Source organism: Phaseolus vulgaris, chromosome 6, assembly GCF_051622355.1.
Source record: "Phaseolus vulgaris cultivar YP4 chromosome 6, ASM5162235v1, whole genome shotgun sequence".
In the NCBI taxonomy this organism is placed as follows: domain Eukaryota; kingdom Viridiplantae; phylum Streptophyta; class Magnoliopsida; order Fabales; family Fabaceae; genus Phaseolus; species Phaseolus vulgaris.
Window position 1 is genome coordinate 32,140,753 of NC_143503.1, and position 22,113 is coordinate 32,162,865.

Genomic DNA, 22,113 nt, shown 5'->3' on the forward strand with positions numbered 1-22,113 from the left:
AAAGATACGCACGGCTACTTACAAATTATTATACAAGTAACCCAATAAATTAAAAAAAATAGAAGTATATTTAATAATTAAACTTAAAAACAATAATTTAGTCGAAAATAAAAATCCCTACTTAAAAACCCATTCAATCGAAATTAGGAGAGGCGGAATATCAAAGTACAAACATGGTAATATAGCATAGCATAATGCATAGTAGAGAGCATTTGGTAAATAAGTATTCCGCAAGCAACTTAAGGATACAAAAGAGAGCTCCCATAAAATATAAAGTTAATAAGCAAACAAAGGGAAAAGGAAAAAAGAGAAACTCAAGACGATGATGATAAGTATGATATGATGATAAGATTACAAAAGGAAAGGAGAGACTTCTCAACTATATCCTATTTGCTGCTGTTGCTGAGGAGGTTGATAACCAGGATAACCCGGATAACTGCCATACACGTTCGGATCCTGTCCAGCAGGAGCATAACCATAGTTTTCATAGCCTTGTGCATACCCATAGTATCCACCACCACCATTCCACTGGTTTGGATCTGCCTGACCCTGATAAACAAACACCCAAGCTCATTTTACAAATTATCAGCTAGTTAAGGAAAACAAACACACAGATTTAACACTATTAATTACCTGTTTGTTTGAAGGACTGCGTCCCCATGACAGACGAACGTTTTGTCCACCCAATAGTGTCCCATTTAACATCCGAAGTGCCTCTTCAGCACAGCTCCTGAGGTATCAAAATAAAGGCTCTATCAGAGATCCCAGACTACAAAATGCCACCACACAGAATTTTTAATTTAACGAGATATTATATGTTTACCTGTCAGCGAATTGGACAAAACCACATCGCTTGCCAGCTGGTATCTTCACATGAACTAATTCTCCATACTGGCTAAAAACTTGCCTCAAATGATCATCGCTGACATTAGCATCCAGATTGCCCACAAAAATCTGCAATTAAGATTTAAGTCACAAAAAAGTTGAATAAAAGCAGTTTCAAATATATCAAAGAAGTACGCACAGTTGTATTATTAGGATCACTTTCGTTCTGTGTGCCTTGAGCTTGAGAATTCTGATACGTTGCTGCATGTTCAAAATAAAAAGTGAAGTAAAATGATGAATTATACACACTTAAACGGAAACAATGCATGGTAAAATGACACCAAGAACACACTTAGACGGAAACCAAGAAAAGTAAAACAAATCAGTGCAAACATGTATTAAAATTATATTAAATAAAGGCACAACTTCTTGATAAAAGATTCTATGCACGTGCAATTTATAGCATGCAAATATTTAGTGTGCAATATACGAAGCAACAGATTAAGACAGGGACATCCCTTTCAAGTCACCACAGATCTACAAAAATAAGAAAAGTTAAAAATACACGGCAATAGAAACCAAGTTAAAAATTGACAATAAATAAATCCATCAGCTAACAAGAGCATAAATAGATAAATAGATAATAAACAGAACAAGGTTGAGAATATCTTATACTCATCAATATAAATGTAATCATCAGAAAATTTTAACCGTACATTTAGATAAATTGAAGTAATTAAAGAAATATTTGTCATATAGCAACAAGAAAAACAAGAGCATACATAGATAATAAACAGAACAAGGTTGAGAATAACTATATAAATGTAATCATCAAAAAATTTAAACATGCATTTAGATAAAATTAAGTAAATTCAACAAAAAATTTGTCATATAGCAACAAGCAAGGCAAACGGATAACCTTTAACTCAATCGTCCTTGCAATCCTATATCAAATTTTCAAGTAATTGAGAAAATAAGATGCCTATTGAATTTTCTAGCAATTGAGAAAGAAAGACGTCAATAACAAGGGTTTGAAAGACTGTGCTAACCGAAAGGATTGAGCAATATAAAGTAAATTACAACTTCAATTGCATGGCATCGAACTTAGAAATTGGGAACAACTGAATTGGGAACAGAACCTAATCATCATGAAAATATGAAACTACAGGACAACACAAACATAACCAGCCAGCAAGTGTAGTTTCTAGAAAAAACAACGTAATAAACACTGGCACTCAATAATTTTTTCCTACTGGACTAGAGATTGGAAACTGAAATTAATCTACACACGTTAGAAGAACAGTTGAAATTACTAAAGGCAACTAGGTATTTTCTGGCAAAAGGGAATGTTACAAATGAAAGCAAACGATGTACTTCTTATGACAAACTAATAGGAGAAAATTAAATGAACAAAGATTAAGAAAGGAGGGCCGGAAAATAAGAAACCAGAAAAGTTGCAAATGTAACTGGGGTAAATTCAACCAACAAATGGAAAAGAACTTGAAATTGTAGGCGAAAAAGAAAATGCCAAAGAAAATAACTGGCAAAACATAAACGGGAAACTGACCTAAGCAAAGACATGCACTAAAATGGTAACCATTTCAGCTGAAATCAGTTCCAGGCTCCGGGATGACAGAGCCTCTTTACACCCTGCTTTGAGACAATAGGAGTTCTATAAGATTTTATTATTGTATATAATTTATTTAGCCCAAATTTTTAAAGGAAATTGCAGGAAGAAACGAGTTGCGGCTGCAAATCTTCAAGAGAGTAACAAAAAAGAATTATAAATTGATAAATTTGGCATGCACCATCAAAGATATTTCAACACACAGCATTACATTCAATCAGTATCACTCATAAAATGAAGACAGCCCAATTTTCCTTCACACAACACATGCAAGAAATATTAATATTAGCAGCAAAAAACAAACAAACAGCACATATGATACACACCTTTTGGCTGAGTAGCAGGGGTTTTGTTACTGGCTGGCCCAATTCTCATGGGTCTTGTTGAACAAAGAACCCCTTGCATCTCAGTCATGGCCCTCACTTGTTCACTCTCATCTGCGAACCTAACAAAGCCATAACCTTTTGTCCGACCAGTTAGCCTATCAATAACAACTTTTGCACCCTTTACTGAACTGTAACGGGCCCTAAATGTCTCTTGGAGCAAGTAATCAGTAACATCTGCAGCCAAGTCGCCAACAAATATTGTGTAATCTGGAGAATCATCGTGGCGTCTTTCACCAGCACTAAAACTTGCCCAATTCAACCTGAAACTCTGCCCCCCATTTGGCATAATAGCTCCATTATATGTTTGGAGAATTCTCTCTGCCGCAGCACGACTATTAAATTCAATAAACCCATAACCTTCTGATTGACTAGTTTGCTTATTACGAATCACTTTGACAGATGTAACCTACAATCCAATAAAATGAGAATTTTATATCACAACAAAACAGTCCTCCATATAAAATACAAAATTCAAACAAAAGGTAACCTTAAAATATGACCGAAAAAAAAATCAAACTACGCTAAAAACAAATATCACAAATAAATCCGAATTTGAACCTGCAGTGCCACAGAACTCATACTACTATCTATTACTCCGCGTATTAATAAATACAATATTCACTCAAAACAAACGTCTACTAAAAAAACTATATTCACGAAAACCCAATTCAGTTACTTCAGAAAATAACACAAATCAACAAAATCTTTGACCTAAAATGCCACAAAATCAACAATACTGCGCGTAAATCATTAAAAATGAAACTAAAAGGCAAGGACCTTTTAAAAATCAAAAAGTGATCGTGATTAACGTTGAGAAAGATAAACCCTAATAAATTGTGTGAAAAAACATGCACAAGCAACAAAAATCACCATCAAACCAAGAAAACAAGAAGGGCTGTTATACCTCGCCGGTAGATGCAAAGCAGGTGTAGAGATAGTTTTCATCCATCCAGTACTGCAAATCGCCGATCCATAGGGTCCGGACCTCGTCAACGCTGGTGGGCTGCTGCTGCGACGAAGGCTGGGTGGAAGGAGCCCACATGGGCGGAGGCGCCTGGGGCTGCGGCGGCATCATGACGTAGGGTTGCTGCTGCGGCGGCGGCTGCTGATACTGTTGCGGTGGCTGCTGCCCCATGGTGGGAGGAGCCATGCCGAGTCCTGGCTGCTGCATCATCTCCGCACCAACAAATCTGAAATTCTAGAGAGAGAAAATGGAAGAGCGAGAGTGAAAGGGGCAAACTGAGAGAGAGAATAAGTGAATGGTCTTGATCCTCTTTAAAGAAGACTCAAACCCTAACCCTAGAATGGGAAGGTGCGGTATGGAACCAATGAATGACTTTGGATGGCGTGATGGCCACTACGGTTTTTTTTAATAATAAATAATTAATTAAAAGATTTATTCAATTGATTTTTATCGCTTCGTCATTAGGTGGGAGACTCTCATTGGCTGCTCTGTGTAAGCCTGAAAAAAATCTCAAAGATTTATCTCCCTTCTTAACTCAAACCAGATTTCTTTTGCAGGTAAATAATTATAATTATTTCAATTTATGGTAACTTTTACTACACACTCAATGTAAATATTACAATTAAATTTAATTAAAATATAAAAATTATATTCATTTAATAAAAAAATTAAACTTAATTAAACCTAATTTATATTATTACGTAAATCATTTTAATTTATTTATTTTAAAATTTTTGGAAAAATAATAAATAGTTAATAATCGAGTATCTCTTAAGAAGATTTTATCTTGTTAAAAGATTAAGTATATAAATCTTTATTCATATATTTTTATATTTATTTTTAAATTTAAATTTAATGATTTTTTAAAAGAAGAAAAATTTCTTTCTTTCTTTTTTAACCATATCAAATTAAAAATATAATAGAAAATATTTTTACATTGTGTAAACATATTGTTAAATTAAAGAAATAAATAACATTAATTATAATGGATTTGAAATATTAATTATTATATTTAAATTTTAAATATAAATTAAGACATACAAAAGTTTCTTTGTAAAATAAGTTAATAATATTATAACAACTCGTAATTGATAGGACAAAACTGCAATGAAAGTATAATAATAATAATAATAATAATAATAATAATAATAATAATAATAATATAATTTAATAGATTTCTATTTATGCAAATAAACATGTGTTATGATCATATAAGTTGTAGTACATTGTAATTTTATAAATAAAATTTTATATACAGTAATTTTAAATTAAAGATGAAATATACGAGATTTTCCTAAATGTTATTTAAGTTCTTTCTAGTTTTGCTAAAGCAGGTTCACACTTCCGTGATTTAACTTTTGTAATAATTGTGTATTAATAGGAGAATATTCATCAAATTTATTAATAACTAATTTTCATAAAAAAAGGCTTAAGTTAATATAATAATGAATCAATTTTGATTCATGTAATTATTCTTACACTAACACAATATTTTTTACAAAACATATAACTGTTATATGCTCAAAAGATAATAACTGGGTGTCAATATAATTATTTTAACAATGTTGATGTATAATAACTAAATCCTTTATTTTTTTATAATAAAATCCTTCGTTTTTTAACATTTTGAAGTTCTAACTTTTTATTTTCACATTTTATTTATATTTTTAAAAAAATGCTATTTTTAAATAAAACAAGAGATGTAAGTTTTACTACATATAAAAATATAATAGAAATAAATGTTTATTTTAAAACTGTAATTAAGGTAAGTGCTATTAGTGTAACTTTAATAAATGAAATGGTAATTTTTATAAATTTAATTTAATTTACAAAATAATTTAAATAAAATTAAAAAAAAATTAATTTAATCAATTTTCAATATAGTTACATATAACTATTACAAATATTAAACAAGTAGTTATTATATTAAAATTTATACATTATTCTTATAGTTAAAAGGGTATAACTAAACTTTTGAAATGGATTATATATGGTTTCATACATTTTCAAGTGTTTACAAAAGTTTAAGATGGTAAAATATATTTGAAATCTATAAGCATTCATATTACTATGAATATTATTGGTTAAGTTTGAATACAGATATTTTTTTCATCAGATATGAATATATATTCATCTAATGAAGAAACAATATCAATAATGAATACAGATGTTTATCACTTGTTTTCGTAATAGATCAGTGTAAAAATAGTAGTGAAAGGTATGATCTAGGTGATATGATTTCAAGATCTTTGCCTTATGCCTCATAATAAAATTCATTATACCAACAATTCTTCAAATATATTAACGTTATTATTAACCTTGTGCCAAAACAAAATACAATAAATATTAAAGTTGGATTGGGTCTAATCTTCTAATTATGTTTCAAATAGTAAACATTAACTAAGGACTAATTTATAATTTAGAAATTTCTAAAACATAACGTAATCATAACATATATTTATAACTTAATTGAAATTTTACAGTAACCAAAATTCACTTAAACTTTACTCTTAACTCAGGGATCTTTCGGTTAATTTTTTTTTCAACATAGTTGTCCAATAAAGAATACTTATTTTAAAAGTGGACAGAAGTGATGAATTAAATTGACAATTCTAATTAAAAGAAAAATATATTATTATTATTATTAAATAATTTGTAAGTTCTCAATATATTTTAAAATATTGCATTTGTTTGGATGAAAAGTGAACGAAAGACAAAATAAATAAAAAAGATAAGAAATATGTAATATAAATGAAAAATCCGTGTAAATTGACCTAAATGAGTAGAAATATATTTGTGAGTAATATGCTGAATTAGAATGACACAATAATTTTTAAAAAAAATCTCATTAAAATAAACTACAGTACTTAAAAAAGTGGAGTTTATAATTTGATAACGTGATTTAAAATTCTCTAAAATAACGTAGTTAGTTGAGTAATATCGCACCGGTTTTCCGTTCCATTCTCCCCCATTCCATCATGTGCTGTTGGGATGGATCAAAGTGTAGCAATTCTCAAATCTTCATGCGCAGTAGGTTAGTCTTCTTCAAAAACTTAATATACATTGGTCATTATTGTTAAATTTTTTGTGAATTTAATTCCTTAATACTAGTAACAAAATATTTTTCAAATTAAATTAAATGTAAGATTAAATTATAATATCTAATTTTATCTATCTAAATTAGTTTTATAAAATAAAAAAGTTGGTAACATTTTTAACCCACTTTCTACTTAGAAACCGGAATGACTTGTTTTGCTAATAGACCTGTTCTCGTCTATAGACTCTTTCACCTAAATATATTATTTACAAGTTTATCTACCCTGGATTTTACGGAGATTTTTTTCACCGTTGATTATTTAAAAAGTCCCGATTTCGTGATGGCAATTCAGAGCTCACAGATCACAAATGGGAATGCCCGTATGTTATGGCATTAGTCGTCAATTTCACAATAATGAGTTTATGTCTGACATGAAACGAATTAGAATTGGGTCTTGGAGCTCTGCTTGGTCACTGTTTTGCGGGCTGGTACGAAACAAAACCTTCGATATTTATTCTTTTACTTTCTGATTCAACATTTGAAACAATTGATCTCATTGTCCTATCAGTTTTGGTTGTACTGTCTGTTGCATGATCTGAATGGGTGCTGATTTCATAAGCTGTAATTGACTCATGTGCCCAAATTTGCATTTTGCTTTCATAAGTGTACTGGGTAGCTCATAGTGGGAATTTGGCTTGTTGAAGTGGAGTAGAGTTATGAGAATTTGTGAACTCAGAACTTGAAAAAGTTGACGGATTTAGTTTCACTAGAGTGACTACCGAGCATAAAAAGGAAAAGAATCTGAGGAATTGGGGAGACAATGGATTTGCATCTGAAGAGTCTGTTCAACAGATTTCAGGAGCAGTTCGGGTCTGGTCCTGGTCTTGGTCCTGGATCTGGGACGTGCATGATGAGAGTGGATGGCATTTCTCCAAATTTCATAAAATCTGTATACAAAGCTTCTGCGGCTTTGTATAGAACTGAGCCATGGAAGAGGCTGCGACCGGCTCACTTGTTTGGCGTCCGGGTTGGGAAAGATTCGGATTGGCCTGGCAAGAAACAGCCTTTTCCATGTGTTCAGTTCATTGGAGGGGATGTGGGATTCTACATGTTTAGATCAGAGAATGATGCTAAGAAAATGATAGGATCTAGAGAGACCATTCACGTTCCAAATGTCGAGCTTCTGAGGGTCACATACGAAGTGGAGTATTTGATGTTCCCTTCCAACCGGAAGATGATTAAGTCTTTGTCATTGGAAACATCAGGATCAGATCGATTTCCTGTTATTGATGTTGCTCGATGCACGCCTTCTGGGGATATCCGATATAGAAATCCAACCATTGAAGAGCTTAGATTTGTTTATGCATTCATGAAAGCCATTTCCCTGGTGCACTCCTTACTTCAGGTTGACAGGGAAAGTGGTCCAAAGTATTCCACAGTGGTATGTTTTGAACCTTTTATAGAGACTGTTGATGTTCAGTGGCCTCCAGAAGTAGCCAAGGGGGGTTATGACCTTGTTGCTGTTACTGTTTCCCACCCTCCGGGTCAGGCGTATGAAGAAAGATCTAGTAGTGCTAGTGCTGGCTCTACTCCCACCAAGTATGTTGAACCACCTAGGGAGGACACTTTCAATGACACAAAAGCATACTCAGGTACTGGCTTGAGACAGTGTGCAATGTGTGAGAAAGAAGTGCATGGAGAACAGTCTCTTTGCTGCGGGCGGTGTAGAGCAGTTGTTTACTGCAGTTCAATCTGCCAGAAGCAGCATTGGACCGACACGCATAAAAGCATGTGTGGACTTTACAAGGCTATGATGGAGAGGGAAGAAGAGCTGGCTATAATGATTTTCTTGTTCCCATGTTCTGCTGACCAGCCTTGTAAATGGCTTGAATCATTAGGAATCCACCAGAAGGGTATGTGGAGAAGAAAATGTAGTTGCTATTCACATTGTCCTTTTGGTCTCCTTCCTGTGAAAGGTGGGCTGCAGGAACTATGGGGTGGAATTGATGAATTTGAATACCCTCATGACTCTCCGTTTAATAACCATTTCATCTCAAGTCCATTTCTTCTCTCTGGTTGGTCCGAGTACTACAACCTTCGCTCACTTCCATTGTCAAGTCCTGTCGCCGACATTCTCTCGCATCCATTGACTGTGTATCACATACTAACTACTCTTAATATAAGTTCAAAGAATCTTATACTGAAAGGGAAAGAGGTGATTGTCCACTACCTTGGACCTGAAGGTGAGTTGGATTGGATGCCAGCATTTGCAGAAGTAGGACACTTGCTTAATGGACTGGGCAATGTACAAATAGTGATGGTGGGACCAGAAGTTCCAACAAATTTGTCTGGTACAACCTCAGGAATAGGTAGCAGAGTTAGAGTGAATCTTGTAAGGGGCGTTTATCAGGTGGAAGCCTCCTATCTACCTTCTCCACATGTTGTCATTGCTCTAAATTCTAGATTAGATAGCTACTCTAGTTGGGGTGGAGCTATTGATTTAATCAAATCACTGGGGGTGCCTGCTTTCTTCACTGATCAATCTGAAGTTTCATGTGTAAATGCTAAGCAGGTCCTTCGTAACGCTGGACTGCACATTACGCATCCGGTGACTCCAAATCCTTTCCGGTCACCTGTGAAAAATCTCACTGCTTCTTTCAATCTTCCTTCATACAGCAATGGTTTTGTCTTTGGGGTGAATACTTGAATGCAGTCCTAAAAGTTCCAAAAACAAGTGCCCATCTACTGTCAATGCCATGCATTCTAAGGTTGCTTGCAACTTTCAAATTTTCTCGGCTATCATGCAATTTGTTGAACATCACAGCAAACTAGAAGATCCTTGTAAGATTTGTTGAATTGTGTATATTGATTCTGTTTGGCCAGAGCTCTTGCATTAGCCTCTGAATCATGACACTGATTTTTGTATAATTTGTATCTTAGCCTCGAGTGGGCTGAGTTCTTTGGTTGTTTTCCTCTTATCACATTGAAGTCTGTATCAGTTTTTTTGGTTAATCAATATGATTGTGCTCAACCCCTTGTGACCAAGTTGTTTTGGAAAGAAATAAAGCAATGTCAAAAGAGTTATCCAATGAAATTCATGTTTATATTGCATCATGCGTATGTGACTGCCGTTCTTAACTATGGTTTTACCAATAGATTAAAACTAACTATCCATATTTGCAATTACCAATTCAAATGGTCATTTTGTCGTTGATTTGAAATTGTAGAGGATGAGCAGAAGTTTCTGTCAATACCTTTTGTTGTAATAGAATTGGGATGCTTAGTAACTAATGGCACGTTGCCATGATTGGAGCTGTTTTTTGTTAGTTATACGGCTTTTTAGAGACCACAGAAATCTCAGAACATCAAAATGGGTTCTTCTCATCTGCCTTAGGAATTTAAATTCCTTAGAAAAATGTAATTAAAGAAAAGGAAAAATTTTAAGAAAATATTTATTTTTCAATTGAATCCTAGTGCATATTGTGTTCTTCCATTATACAGGTTGAGGATTCAAAATTCTATTTCTTGTGTTATTTAAAGGTTAAAAAGTGAGTTAGATGTACTCCAAAACGGCTGTGAATCACGTATACAGCTATATTAAATTGCTTCATGGTTCAGACTGAATTAAAAGATGAAGTCTTGACATTTTCAATAAATGAATGGCCCACATTTTTTTAAGTTTAATTAATTAATATACAGTATGCATTAGGATTCAATAAACTATCATGCTAGCCATATATACAATTTGTCATTGGACACTGTTAGATACTCTGTATGATTGAGAATCAAACTCAAATCAATATACCCAAGGACAGACTTAAAGTGATTATCACTTTATGATTACTACATACTGATATATAGATATATATATATATATATATATATTGCTGCTAACATTAAGATATTTGAAAAAAATAAAAACTAATTATATCATGCATATTGTGTTATATAAATTATTTTAGCAATTTTAATTTTTTGGGCTCCCCTCCTTTTTTTCCATCTAATAATATCTATAAGGGTGTACGAGTGGTAAGTTACTCTCTTATTTTCTATTACTCTCCTTTTGAACTCAATAAAGAAGGGGGTTATATTTTTCCTTCCTTCCTCTCTTCTGTTAAAACTCAATACATTTTTCTTCCTTTGAAACATTCTCAAACAGTTATAAAAATAAAAGAAAAAGATGAAAACATTATAAATGCAATAAAAAAAGTTAAACAATACAAATGAAAAAATTGAGCAGTGCAGAAATAATATGGATAAGATTATCAGGTGACTAAAAGTTATGCATCAGATGGGAGAAGAAAGAAAACAATGAGGTCCAAGTATCCCACTGTTTACCGATCAAAAAAGAAAGGCAGTGATCAGACAGACTCTGATGAGTTGAATTCATCATCCCAACTTGTCCACTTGTATAAAAATAAACCAACCAACTACTATATATCCTTTTTCACCAGCACCACAAAAGCCAAATCAACAAGGAAACTCCAAATTCCTCACAATGGAGTTCCCACCATCTCACTCCCTTCCCTGGCAATACTTCATCCCTTCTCACCTTCTCTTTCCCTACAATTTCATCCCTCAAAACTATGTCCACTGGACAGAAACCCCTGAATCTCACATTTTCTCAGCTGACATCCCTGGTAAGCACCTTAGTTAGCCATGTTGGAAAACTACTAAATAAAGTCCTTCCCCTTAATCATGTCTTTCGTTTTCTTTGTTTCCAACTATAGTAAATACTAAAGTATGTATATGTAAAAGGATTTTTAGATTGCTGACCCTTAACAAATTTATTTAACTTTTAAAGTATTTCTGAGTCACACTAACAATGATATCTATTTGGTTTTTCTCATAAGTTGCAATAAGATATTTGAACTGGGTTTATTTTATTTATTTATTTGATGTTTGCTTATTGTGGTAGGTGTGCGGAAAGAGGAGCTGAAAGTGGAGGTTGAAGATTCAAGGTACCTCATAATCAGAACTGAAGCAGTGGATGAATCCACAGAACCTGCAAGGAAGTTTGAGAGGAAGTTTAGGCTACCTGGGAGGGTGGAGCTCGATGGCATCTCTGCTGGGTATGAAGATGGAGTTTTAACTGTTACAGTTCCAAGATCAATTAGAAGAGGTTTCTACATTGACCCTGCTGATGTGTCTGAGAATTTGGAAGTTCTAGCAAGAGCAGCTTGAATGAATGAATGAAGGGTCTTTCTTCTGATTAGGAGCTATACCATTTACGGCTAGTGGTTGATTTCTTCTTAATGAAAAATTGGTTAAGTTGCCTTTGCATGATTTAGGCCATGTTCTTCTTATCTTAGTGACTCTTGTGTACAAAATGGAGGTGAGTTATGAACCATTTGTTCTCTGTTGTTTTCAAAAGTGACACCCAAGATTTCAACTCGCAGATATTTAGCTAACTTTTATATCAAACTTGCTACACGTTCCTACTTGACCTGACATATAGAAAAAGATAGGTGGACACTAATTGCTATTCAAAAGTGTTTTGTGTTGTAGATAACTAAGGAGTTGTTGATTAATAAAAATGTCAATAACTGAAAAAATCTTGTCACCGATCCAAACAGGCCCAAGTGGTTGCAGATATTTTTGGTTACCTCAAAATCAATATTTTATCTTGATCAAGTTGTATTGTGAAGAAACTATGAATGGAATATTTGCATGTCCCATTCCCAGTGAGAAATAAATGGTATTGACGTGATCACACAGACATCTAACAAAATGAAGCAGGAGCATTTAAGTACAAGTTGGCTTAATAGTAACATACTGAAACACTTATGACTCAAATCATGTGATGATAAGGATAAACAAATATTATCCAGCTGCATGTTACCAACTTACCTTCTCAGACTGAAAGACCACGTGAATCATTAACATCATGACATAGCTTTTCTTCATTCATTGTTAAGATTATTTCTATTCATCAATTGGGGCGCTTTATCACTTTGTGCCCTGTGATAAGTTTAATATTACTATGTTTTTCTTTCCAAGTTTTTCTCGTTGAATTAGGATTTTATTTCCATTATTATTATTATAGCTAAATCGGCAACTTTTTATGAAGGGAAAAAACATCAAATACATTCTTTTTTTTATCAATTAAATCTTTCACATGGCTTGCAAACATATGGTGTGAACTACTACATTAACTCATTAAATCTAAATATAATATATAAAATATTATTATTCTAATTACTGATGTAAAATAAATTACACTTAACACGCATATATAATTTCTCTAGTATTTAGATATGTATAAATATTATATATATATATATATCATCATAAAAAGAAATTTTCAAAATAATTTAAAGGAAATATGTTTTGCTTCCTAGTTGATTTAGTAACTTTTATACCATATAATATTGACTCAAAAGAATCACGGGAATCACATAATAATGAAAACAGACAAAATACATTATGAGACTGAACAACTTTTGAAAGATTGTATAATATACTAAAATCTGAGATCAACCTATAATATATCGTTCTAGGTATATTGGATCATATAATTGTCCAATAATATCAATTCCAATTTGTGACTAATATATGCTAGGGTAGCTTCTTACACACCCATCTATATATACTTTTTCTGAAAGAGTTATGGGCATAGACTGAACCTAATTAGGCCTTGCAAAGTTATCATTGCATAGAAATCTTACATACAAGACTATACTTTTTAAATTGATCATATATGATGTATGTAAGATAGATATAAATTTCAAATGTCTCTTTCCAAGTGTCCAAACTGAAGCTCTAGAACTAAGGAATCCAATGAAAAAGAATCAACCAAAAAAATCTCTACAGAAAAAAGATATGATATAAACAATAGACTAATGTTAGTGTAAAAAATACAGAAATATAGTAAAAAAAATATAGAATATAATAACTAATATATTTTTTATAAAAAAAAACTCTCTCCTCATGAAAATAAATAAAGAAAGAATATGTATTTCGAATATGTAATAAGATTATAAATGAAACTTCAAAATATGACTTATCACTATTAGTCACTTGAACACTTCTTAATTAAGCGATCTGTCCCGCATAGGTCTGCTTTGCGTAAGAAGTGCAGACTTATTTCACTGATTTGCCTTGCATATGAGGTAACCTGCATGCTTGCGGACAGTTTGCATAAAAAAAATTTCCAAAAATTAAAATTTCATTAATTTTAAACAAAATTATTCTTGCTATTGAAAAAATAAAATTGTATCCTGTTTCAATTCATTCAATTAAGATGAAAATATGAATTCAACTATGAGGGTTATTAGAATGCTTAATTAAAAATAATCAAAGTTTTGTTTTGCATGTACAAGTATAAGAATATCTTATCAAAGTTTTGCTATAAAATATTTTAATGAAGATGACTAATTTTTTAACTATTTTATTGAAATTTCTTCTTTATATTATTTTGTATTAAAAAAAATAAATATAAGATTTTACTTAAAATTAGATTCACTTCACTCTTAATATTAACTCCTTTAGATGATTAAAATAAAACATTATCTTTTTTAGTACATTCAATTTAATTTTTTTAAAAATAAAATAAATATCACACTTCAATAATGGATGACTGAGGTATGTTTTTTTTTTTTGCAGAATAAAATTTAATTTTTTTTATTTATGTGGGTCAATTCACCCCGTCCTGCGGGCTGCAGGTTATGTGGAACGAGCTTAAGCGGATCAGCGATCTAAATTAATGAGCTCGCTTTACACTTTTTGGTAACGAAATGTAGGTCGACCGATATGACCTATCCACATTGTCATCCTTAAAGGATACTCATTATTCTTTAAAAAATTTCTCTTAAACAATAAGATACTCCAATATTATCATGATGATTACACCAAATTGAAAAAAGTTTTATAATCAATCTTTATAATCTAAAATTTAAGTCATGATTTTCCAAACATAAAAGTTTAGAGGCATAATTGATTGAATGGAAAAAAAGTCATATATTTATATATGTATGAAAAAATAATAAATAAATAATTCAACATCATGTTCACAAATTTTTCAGTGATTTATTTTATCCTTTTATATTTAGGTTTCGTGTTTATAGCTTTGATCCTATATTCATACTATTGAATAGTTATTTGATTCTAAGTTCTTAGGACGACAATGCAAGCTAACCTATATAAGACTTATCATTAAAGATTCACTTGCATGAATTTTTTAAAAAATAAAAAATATAATTTTATATTTTTTAATTATAAATTTAAGTATCTTATAAAATTAAATATTTAAAACAAACATAACCATTAGAAAAGAAAATTTCAAAAGATTAATGATTTATTAATTTATTACAAACAAATAAGAAAACATATTATAAAAATATTTATTAAAATACATTATAAAATAAAATATAAATTTATATATATATATATATATTAATAAAATGATAAATAAAAATATTTGATCCATAAAAAAATTTACTCAACAAAAAGAAAATGATAGAGAGAACGAACTGCAAATCAACTTATTAACTCTTTATTGTTATCCTTTAATTTAGTTAAATCCATCCAAGATCAAGAAAGATTATTTATTTTTTATAAAAGCCTTAACTTCAACTCATTTTTAAAAGATGTTAAGTCACTCCAATTGTAAAATATTTTAAAAAAAATCATTTTATTCTAATTAATTAAATGCAAAACCTATTTTTCTCCTAGAATTAATCTGAAACCAAAACCAGGGCAAACAAAGAAGAGTAATGTGATTGGTTCGTCAATCCCACGCGCTTCTTGATTCGTGCTGTCTTTGTCATTCACCGTGTTCTCATCTACTTCTTCTTCATCTTCACATCGGTTCTTCTTTTGTCTGTTATCCTTCTTCTGTCTCATTAAAGATCATCACACCGTTTCTCAGTTTCTTGTTTCTCCCTTCATAGCTAAATCCTTTGATCCCTTGACTCATTTATCTGTAAACAGAAATTAGGGAACCCAACAATGGCTCAGGCGGTTGAAGAATGGTACAAGCAGATGCCCGTTATCACGCGCTCATATCTCACCGCTGCAGTTGTCACCACCATCGGATGCTCCCTTGATGTAAAACTTCTTTCTTCGCACCCTCGCACTTTTAGGGTTTCCAATTTCTTTTATGTTTATCAATTTGGCGCGTCTAATTTGGGCTTTCCATTTTATAATTGTTGTATTTCATTTGGTTTTTCGTTTTGAAATCAAATCGTTAGTGTGGTAATCCGGATGTTTGTTGTTGGTTTTGAGAAGTGTTTAATGAAGCTGCGGTTGGATCGTGTTTGTGCTAGCTTGGTCTGGTGAAAAGTTTGCGTGATTTATATAATTTGTTTGTTTCAATTTTTTGGCTGGAGGATTGATTTCCTTTTGATTTCGCTGATTTGACAACTCTAGGTGACTGATTCTCTTGTTGGTGGTGTTGCAGATAATTTCCCCTTATCATTTGTACTTGAATCCTAGATTGGTGGTGAAGCAATATCAGTTTTGGCGTCTGGTTACTAATTTCTTGTACTTTCGTAAAATGGGTAAAGTTTCTGCTGTCCCCCGTTTAATGAATAGATATTCTTTGAGATTGGAGGTGATAGATACTTTGATATTTCGCTTTCAGTTTTCTTATGGAAAATGTCCCCATTTTTCTATGTCAACATGTTTGGGACACTGATTTTCATTCTAAATTGTTTTTGTGTATGCATACATAGAGTTTTGTTGATGGCACTTAAGAGGAACTACTTTTATTCTTAGTTAAGGAATATCGTATACTAAAATCTCCCTCTATTGGGCAGTTACATATGTATGCGATAATATGATAATGAGTATATGATCGTTCATGATTAATTCTCCAAATGGGAGTGTGCATAATTTTTAAGCATCATGAATCCAATTCTCACATGATGAAAATTACAATACGAGAGCAATTGCATTAAATGAACTGCAACTGTTTTGAAAAGAGCACTAGTGAAGAAAGGCTATAGCTGTAGGTGGGATATACCTACATTTGGGAAAAGGGGTCAATCCAATTGACCCTGACGTAATCATAAGCAGAATGTCTATGGACATGATAGTTCCCAGAAATAAACTACTTGACGAGCTTTTGTGGGCTTGTCAGAAGCAATGAAACTGCTTTATGTATGTATTCTTGTTTCTTGGAGAGTATAGTGTGGTCCTTGCTCCGTATACACACGGCCATAGTTCTTGACTTTACTGAACCCCCTTGTAAAATTGAAAATTAAATCTTGCGTTTCTGAGTGTGGTGCTTTTGTAGTGTTATGCAAGGGAGACTGAAGCTTGCATTGGTGTATATATTAATAAACTCTTGTATCAAATGGGTGTCTGCCTATTGAATAAAACGGTTGCCTTATCCGCATATCCCCTATTTTCTTTTGCGGTTTGTGTCTGTGGACTAGGTTATCAGATGCTAGTTTATTGGATGCATTATGTATTCAAACCTTCAGCAGATTTTGTTCTCGAGTTCCCCTGTCATTTGCCTGAATTACAACGTCACTTCCAAATTCCCTCTAGTAATAATCCTATATAGTCAAATTTTCTGGGTCTGCTTTTTTATTTTAACAGATCTTGTCGGGGCTAACGGAATAGTCATTTACCAGCAACTCCTGTATAATTTGTTTGTTTCATCATCGTTTGAAATTTAATTTGAAAATTGTGCATCTTACTTCTAAATTTGACATGGTATTTTCCTATTGAATGGGCAGACTTGGATTTCCTGTTTCATATGTTTTTTCTTGCACGTTACTGCAAGCTGCTTGAGGAGAACTCGTTCAGAGGGAGAACTGCCGATTTCTTTTACATGCTTTTATTTGGTGCCACTGTATTGACTGGAATTGTTCTTCTTGGGGGGATGATACCGTATATATCAGAGTCGTTCGCAAAAATAATATTCCTTAGCAACTCATTGACATTTATGATGGTAAGTCGCATTTCTATATATTTGTTGTTCAGTCCTGTTGTTTAAATCTGTCTGAAATAATGTATCTTTTTTTTTCCAGGTTTACGTGTGGAGCAAACAGAATCCCTTTATTCATATGAGCTTCCTGGGCCTGTTTACTTTCACTGCTGCCTACCTTCCATGGGTGCGTAAGCTGTATAGGATAGGATAACAATAAACCGGGTTTATATTTAAAAGAATTTATCTTTGATTTTGATATTCTGTCTTTCGCTCAAGTTCCAACTTATGTTTGTAGGTTCTCTTGGGTTTCTCTGTACTCGTTGGTGCCAGTGCTTGGGTGGATCTACTGGTATGCCTCCGTTACGTTAATAGTGATACTTGATTTCTAAGCAATACATTTTGTGAACAACAGGTAGCTAATGTGCATCTTGACTGCAATGTTTCAGGGAATGATTGCTGGTCATGCATATTATTTTCTTGAAGATGTTTATCCTCGGATGACAGGTCGTAGGCCACTAAAAACACCATCATTCATCAAAGCACTATTTGCAGATGACCCAGTTGTTGTGGCACGGCCTGCCAATGTCAGATTTGCCCCCCCACCAGCTGATGAACTTCACCAAGATTGAATGAATGACCATGAAATGGGTAGAGGATTAGCAACGGAACAGCGAAACGGTTGGCCGTGTAATATATTGATTTTAAACATCCTTTTTCGCCTGCATTTGTTAATTATTAGGATTTAAGGGGCGATATGTCGAATATTCAGAGTTTTAACTGAATGAGTTCCTCTTTTTTCATTGTAGTTTGTCAGACATCACTCTGTAGATATGATATTAATATCCCCTTTTTATTTTTGTATATTTTGATCCTGCAGTCTCAAGCTTTTTTAAAATAACTAATTCGTCAAATTTAAGAGTTTATGATGAATTTGAAATATAAAAGATTTTAGAGGCAAACAAATTAGTGAAAAAAGTATACATTTTGAAGTATCTAAAGGTACTATCTAAACAGTTTTCAAGATAAAGAACAGTACATTTCAAAATTAGAGCAATAAAAACATTGAATTTTTTTTCAGAGATACTAAAATCAAAATTTAACAAATTAAAAACATATTTTATCATGAATTTTAGTAATTTACCATCAATTTCTACCTAAAAAGAATATTGGAAGTTTATTTGTTGAGAAAAACACTAGTCCTAGTAGATCTATTAAAGAACAAAATCAAGACATAAACGAACAAGTAGTCATTCTACATCAATGGGAGAGCTTTGTATGACCTAGTAGATGGTATTTTAGTTATTTTTTAAAAATTATTTCATCTACTCTACCCATTTGTAGAATTCAATTCAGCTAGCTCACTGCTACTACAAAATTTAACTACAGAATATATGCATGATTTTGTTGAATTTGACTCATTAAATAACAAAATAAAAAAAATCGTAGTTATTAGTTAAAAATTACTATTTGAAAGATACTCTATATGTATACTATGATAATGATAATAATATAATTATTATTATAAGATTAATCACTTTTTTCCGCTTTAAAACTCAAAATTATAGTTTTATTCTTAAAAAGTGACTTATTGAAAACTACAATATTATTTTTAAAAATAAAATAAAAATTAATAAAAAAATTATATTTATATTATCCTTAATCTTTACTAAACAATGTGAAAATTATGTATTAATAAAAAATAGATGTTATCCTATGACATCACTAGAAAATAAAATAAGAAGTCATATATTTATATAAAATACAAAATATTTTACACGCGGGACTAAAATAAAAAAATATATACAATATTTTTTTGGACTAAAATTTTAAAATTAAAAAATTTGTAGGGACTTAAAACAAAAACAACATATTTATAAAAATGTATTTAGGAATTAGTGAAAGAAAAGACATATTGAATATTTAAGTGTTACGTGAAAGTTTACTATTAATTATTGAACATTTTAAACATATTGACTCCAATTGTTTGTTTAAAAAACTATTATATATTAATGAGTAATTTTTAACAATAATACAATTTACTATTTTTTTTATGTTTTTCAGCTTGATAATAAAAATAAAAAGTCTAAAATATATGAAACTCACGTTTTTTTCATCACCAAAATTAAGGAATATTTTACTTAAATTAGATGCAAACTCAAACATGTTAATCTCGAAGTAAAAAGAGTAAATTGTCAATTAATCATCAATTATCCTTTTACCAAGAAATCTAATATTCACCCTATAAAACAATACAAAAATTAGACTTTTATTTATTTATTTTAGTTCATAATAATATAATCTTCGCGAGACATTTTTATGACATTATAAATATTGAGTTTATTAACAGTGTTATATAATGATAGTGTTATAACATATTTATAACCTAAGGGTTAGGTTTATAAAGTTAGTAACACAAATTAAAATAAAAAGAAATTAACAAAAACGAAAATCCACAATTAAGAATTTAATTAAGCTTTAAATAAAAATGCATCCATGAAAATGAAAAAGTAAAAATGCATAGTTTTAGTGGCGACTGTTCACATTTCATTTCACACCCTAAAACCCTGTCTTGTCTTCTGTTCATTCTTTGTCTTCCCCTTCGCTAAACCTCCTTCCATCGTTACTCCTCCGCCGTAAAACCCTAACCCTAGCCATGTCAGTCCTCTCACGTCTCCGCCACTTCTCCACTTCCATCCTCTCCCCGAACTCCTCCTCCCCCCTCTCCTCCAAGCAGAAGACCCGCTCCGCCCTCCACCTCCTCAAATCCGAGACCAACCCCGAGCGCATCCTCGATATCTGCCGCGCCGCCTCCCTCTCCCCGGATTCCCACCTAGACCGTCGCGCCTTCTCCCTCGCCGTATCCAAGCTCGCCGCCGCCAACCACTTCGCTGGCATCAGCCTCTTCCTTGACGACCTCAAATCCCGCCCCGACCTCCGTAACGAAAAGTTCCTCTGCCACGCCATCGTCCTCTACGGCCAGGCCAACATGCTCGACCACGCCCTCCGTACCTTCACCGATGATCTCTCATCTCCTCGCTCCGTCAAATCCCTCAATTCCCTCCTCTTTGCCTCCCTCCTCGCCAAGAACTACAAAGAGGTATCTCGAATCTACCTCGATTTTCCTAAAACCTATTCAATTCAACCTAACGTAGACACTTTTAACATCGTTATCAAAACTTTCGCTGAATCCGGTTCTTCCACCTCTGTTTACTCCGTTTTCGCTGAGATGGATAGGAATTCCATTAAACCTAATGTCACCACTTTGAATAACTCGATTTCTGGTTTCTACCGCGAGGAGAAGTTTGAGGAAGTGGGGAAGGTATTGAAGCTGATGGAGGAGAAGTATCGTGTTTTTCCTGCTCTCAGTACTTATAATGTTAGGATTCAGAGTTTGTGTAAGCTGAAGAGGTCTTCTGAAGGGAAGGCTTTGCTTGAGGGAATGGTTTGCAATGGGAGGAAGCCTAATTCGGTTAGCTATGCATGTTTGATTCATGGTTTTTGCAGAGAGGGGGACCTTGAGGAGGCCAAGAGGTTGTTTAGGGACATGAAGAGGAGAGGGTACTCCCCTGATGGTGAGTGTTATTTTACGCTTGTGCATTTTCTGTGTCGCGCTGGGGAGTTTGAGGCGGCTTTGGAGGTTGCTAAGGAGTCTATGGGGAAGGGTTGGGTGCCGAATTTTACCACAATGAAGGTTCTTGTAAATGGACTTGCTGGTGCATCGAAGGTCGATGAGGCGAAAGAGGTTATTAAGCAGATCAAGGAGAAGTTTGCTGAGAACGGGGACAAGTGGGATGAGGTTGAATCTGGGTTGTCCCAGTGAGGAAGATTGTGATCTCCTTGAGTTGTATAATTCTTTGATCAATAGGAGGGGAGCACTGAAAATGGAATTTTCCATGTGACATCAGCTAAGGAAAGGCTTTTTCGCCACTTCCTCTGGCCATTGGCCTTTTGCTTGCTCAAATGAACTCATTGGTGACTGGTAATCTGCCAAGTTAGTTTGACATTTTTGCTGGTGTTGAGCATGCTTAGTTTTCCTTGAGAAATAATAGAATTGGAAATGCTTCTGATTGTTTTATCTCTTTAAATTGCATTGGCCATATTCTTTCTTTTAAAGGTGACTGATACACTGCGTGGGAGCTTTATGGACCTGTATATTACATTATTACTGTTTTTTTAGTTTCTTGTTCTACTCGTCCTGCATAGTTGCTGAAGCCAGAAGCTGGTTTTTATACAATAGCTCTATTGATTTTAAATGTTAATGGAATCCAACAATTGACCCGTTGGCATGTTCCATTATGCTGAAATTATGCATGCAATTGACTCATTGCATGTTGCCAATGCTATTATAATTTGTGCAGATAATGCAGAACCAATAGTAGATCCTCATTGTTTGTG

General features: G+C 32.8%; 5 protein-coding genes across 6 annotated transcripts; 4 read left to right on the top strand and 1 right to left on the bottom strand.

The window, feature by feature from the left end:
- Nucleotides 1-160: 160 nt before the first annotated feature.
- Nucleotides 161-4,190, bottom strand: LOC137832237 (polyadenylate-binding protein RBP45). Of its 2 annotated transcripts, XR_011084526.2 has the most exons (7): nt 3,743-4,182; nt 2,779-3,244; nt 2,393-2,475; nt 1,025-1,086; nt 824-954; nt 634-730; nt 161-549 (listed from the first exon to the last, which is right to left on the bottom strand). XR_011084526.2 is itself a non-coding variant. In XM_068640291.2 (6 exons), exons 1-6 carry the CDS (start codon nt 4,010-4,012, stop codon nt 376-378), a joined length of 1,200 nt encoding a protein of 399 aa, XP_068496392.1. In that variant the 5' UTR covers nt 4,013-4,190; the 3' UTR covers nt 161-375. The 2 variants fall into 2 exon arrangements, 1 of the variants encoding a protein (XP_068496392.1); XM_068640291.2 differs by lacking the exon at nt 2,393-2,475 and having other exon boundaries at nt 3,743-4,190.
- A 2,881-nt stretch (nt 4,191-7,071) lies between these two features.
- Nucleotides 7,072-9,933, top strand: LOC137832240 (zinc finger MYND domain protein). Its single transcript, XM_068640296.2, has one exon. It carries the CDS (start codon nt 7,660-7,662, stop codon nt 9,544-9,546), a length of 1,887 nt encoding a protein of 628 aa, XP_068496397.1. The 5' UTR covers nt 7,072-7,659; the 3' UTR covers nt 9,547-9,933.
- Nucleotides 9,934-11,218: 1,285 nt separating this feature from the next.
- LOC137832241 (HSP20-like chaperones superfamily protein) lies at nt 11,219-12,212 on the top strand. The gene is made up of 2 exons (XM_068640297.1): nt 11,219-11,479; nt 11,758-12,212. Exons 1-2 carry the CDS (start codon nt 11,338-11,340, stop codon nt 12,021-12,023), a joined length of 408 nt encoding a protein of 135 aa, XP_068496398.1. The 5' UTR covers nt 11,219-11,337; the 3' UTR covers nt 12,024-12,212.
- Nucleotides 12,213-15,503: 3,291 nt separating this feature from the next.
- Nucleotides 15,504-18,579, top strand: DER2.1 (DERLIN-2.1). Its single transcript, XM_068640294.2, has 6 exons — nt 15,504-15,887; nt 16,240-16,339; nt 17,525-17,739; nt 17,819-17,902; nt 18,014-18,067; nt 18,165-18,579. Exons 1-6 carry the CDS (start codon nt 15,789-15,791, stop codon nt 18,345-18,347), a joined length of 735 nt encoding a protein of 244 aa, XP_068496395.1. The 5' UTR covers nt 15,504-15,788; the 3' UTR covers nt 18,348-18,579.
- A 1,647-nt stretch (nt 18,580-20,226) lies between these two features.
- PPR336 (pentatricopeptide repeat 336) lies at nt 20,227-21,907 on the top strand. Its single transcript, XM_068640295.2, has one exon. It carries the CDS (start codon nt 20,372-20,374, stop codon nt 21,536-21,538), a length of 1,167 nt encoding a protein of 388 aa, XP_068496396.1. The 5' UTR covers nt 20,227-20,371; the 3' UTR covers nt 21,539-21,907.
- Nucleotides 21,908-22,113: the final 206 nt, after the last annotated feature.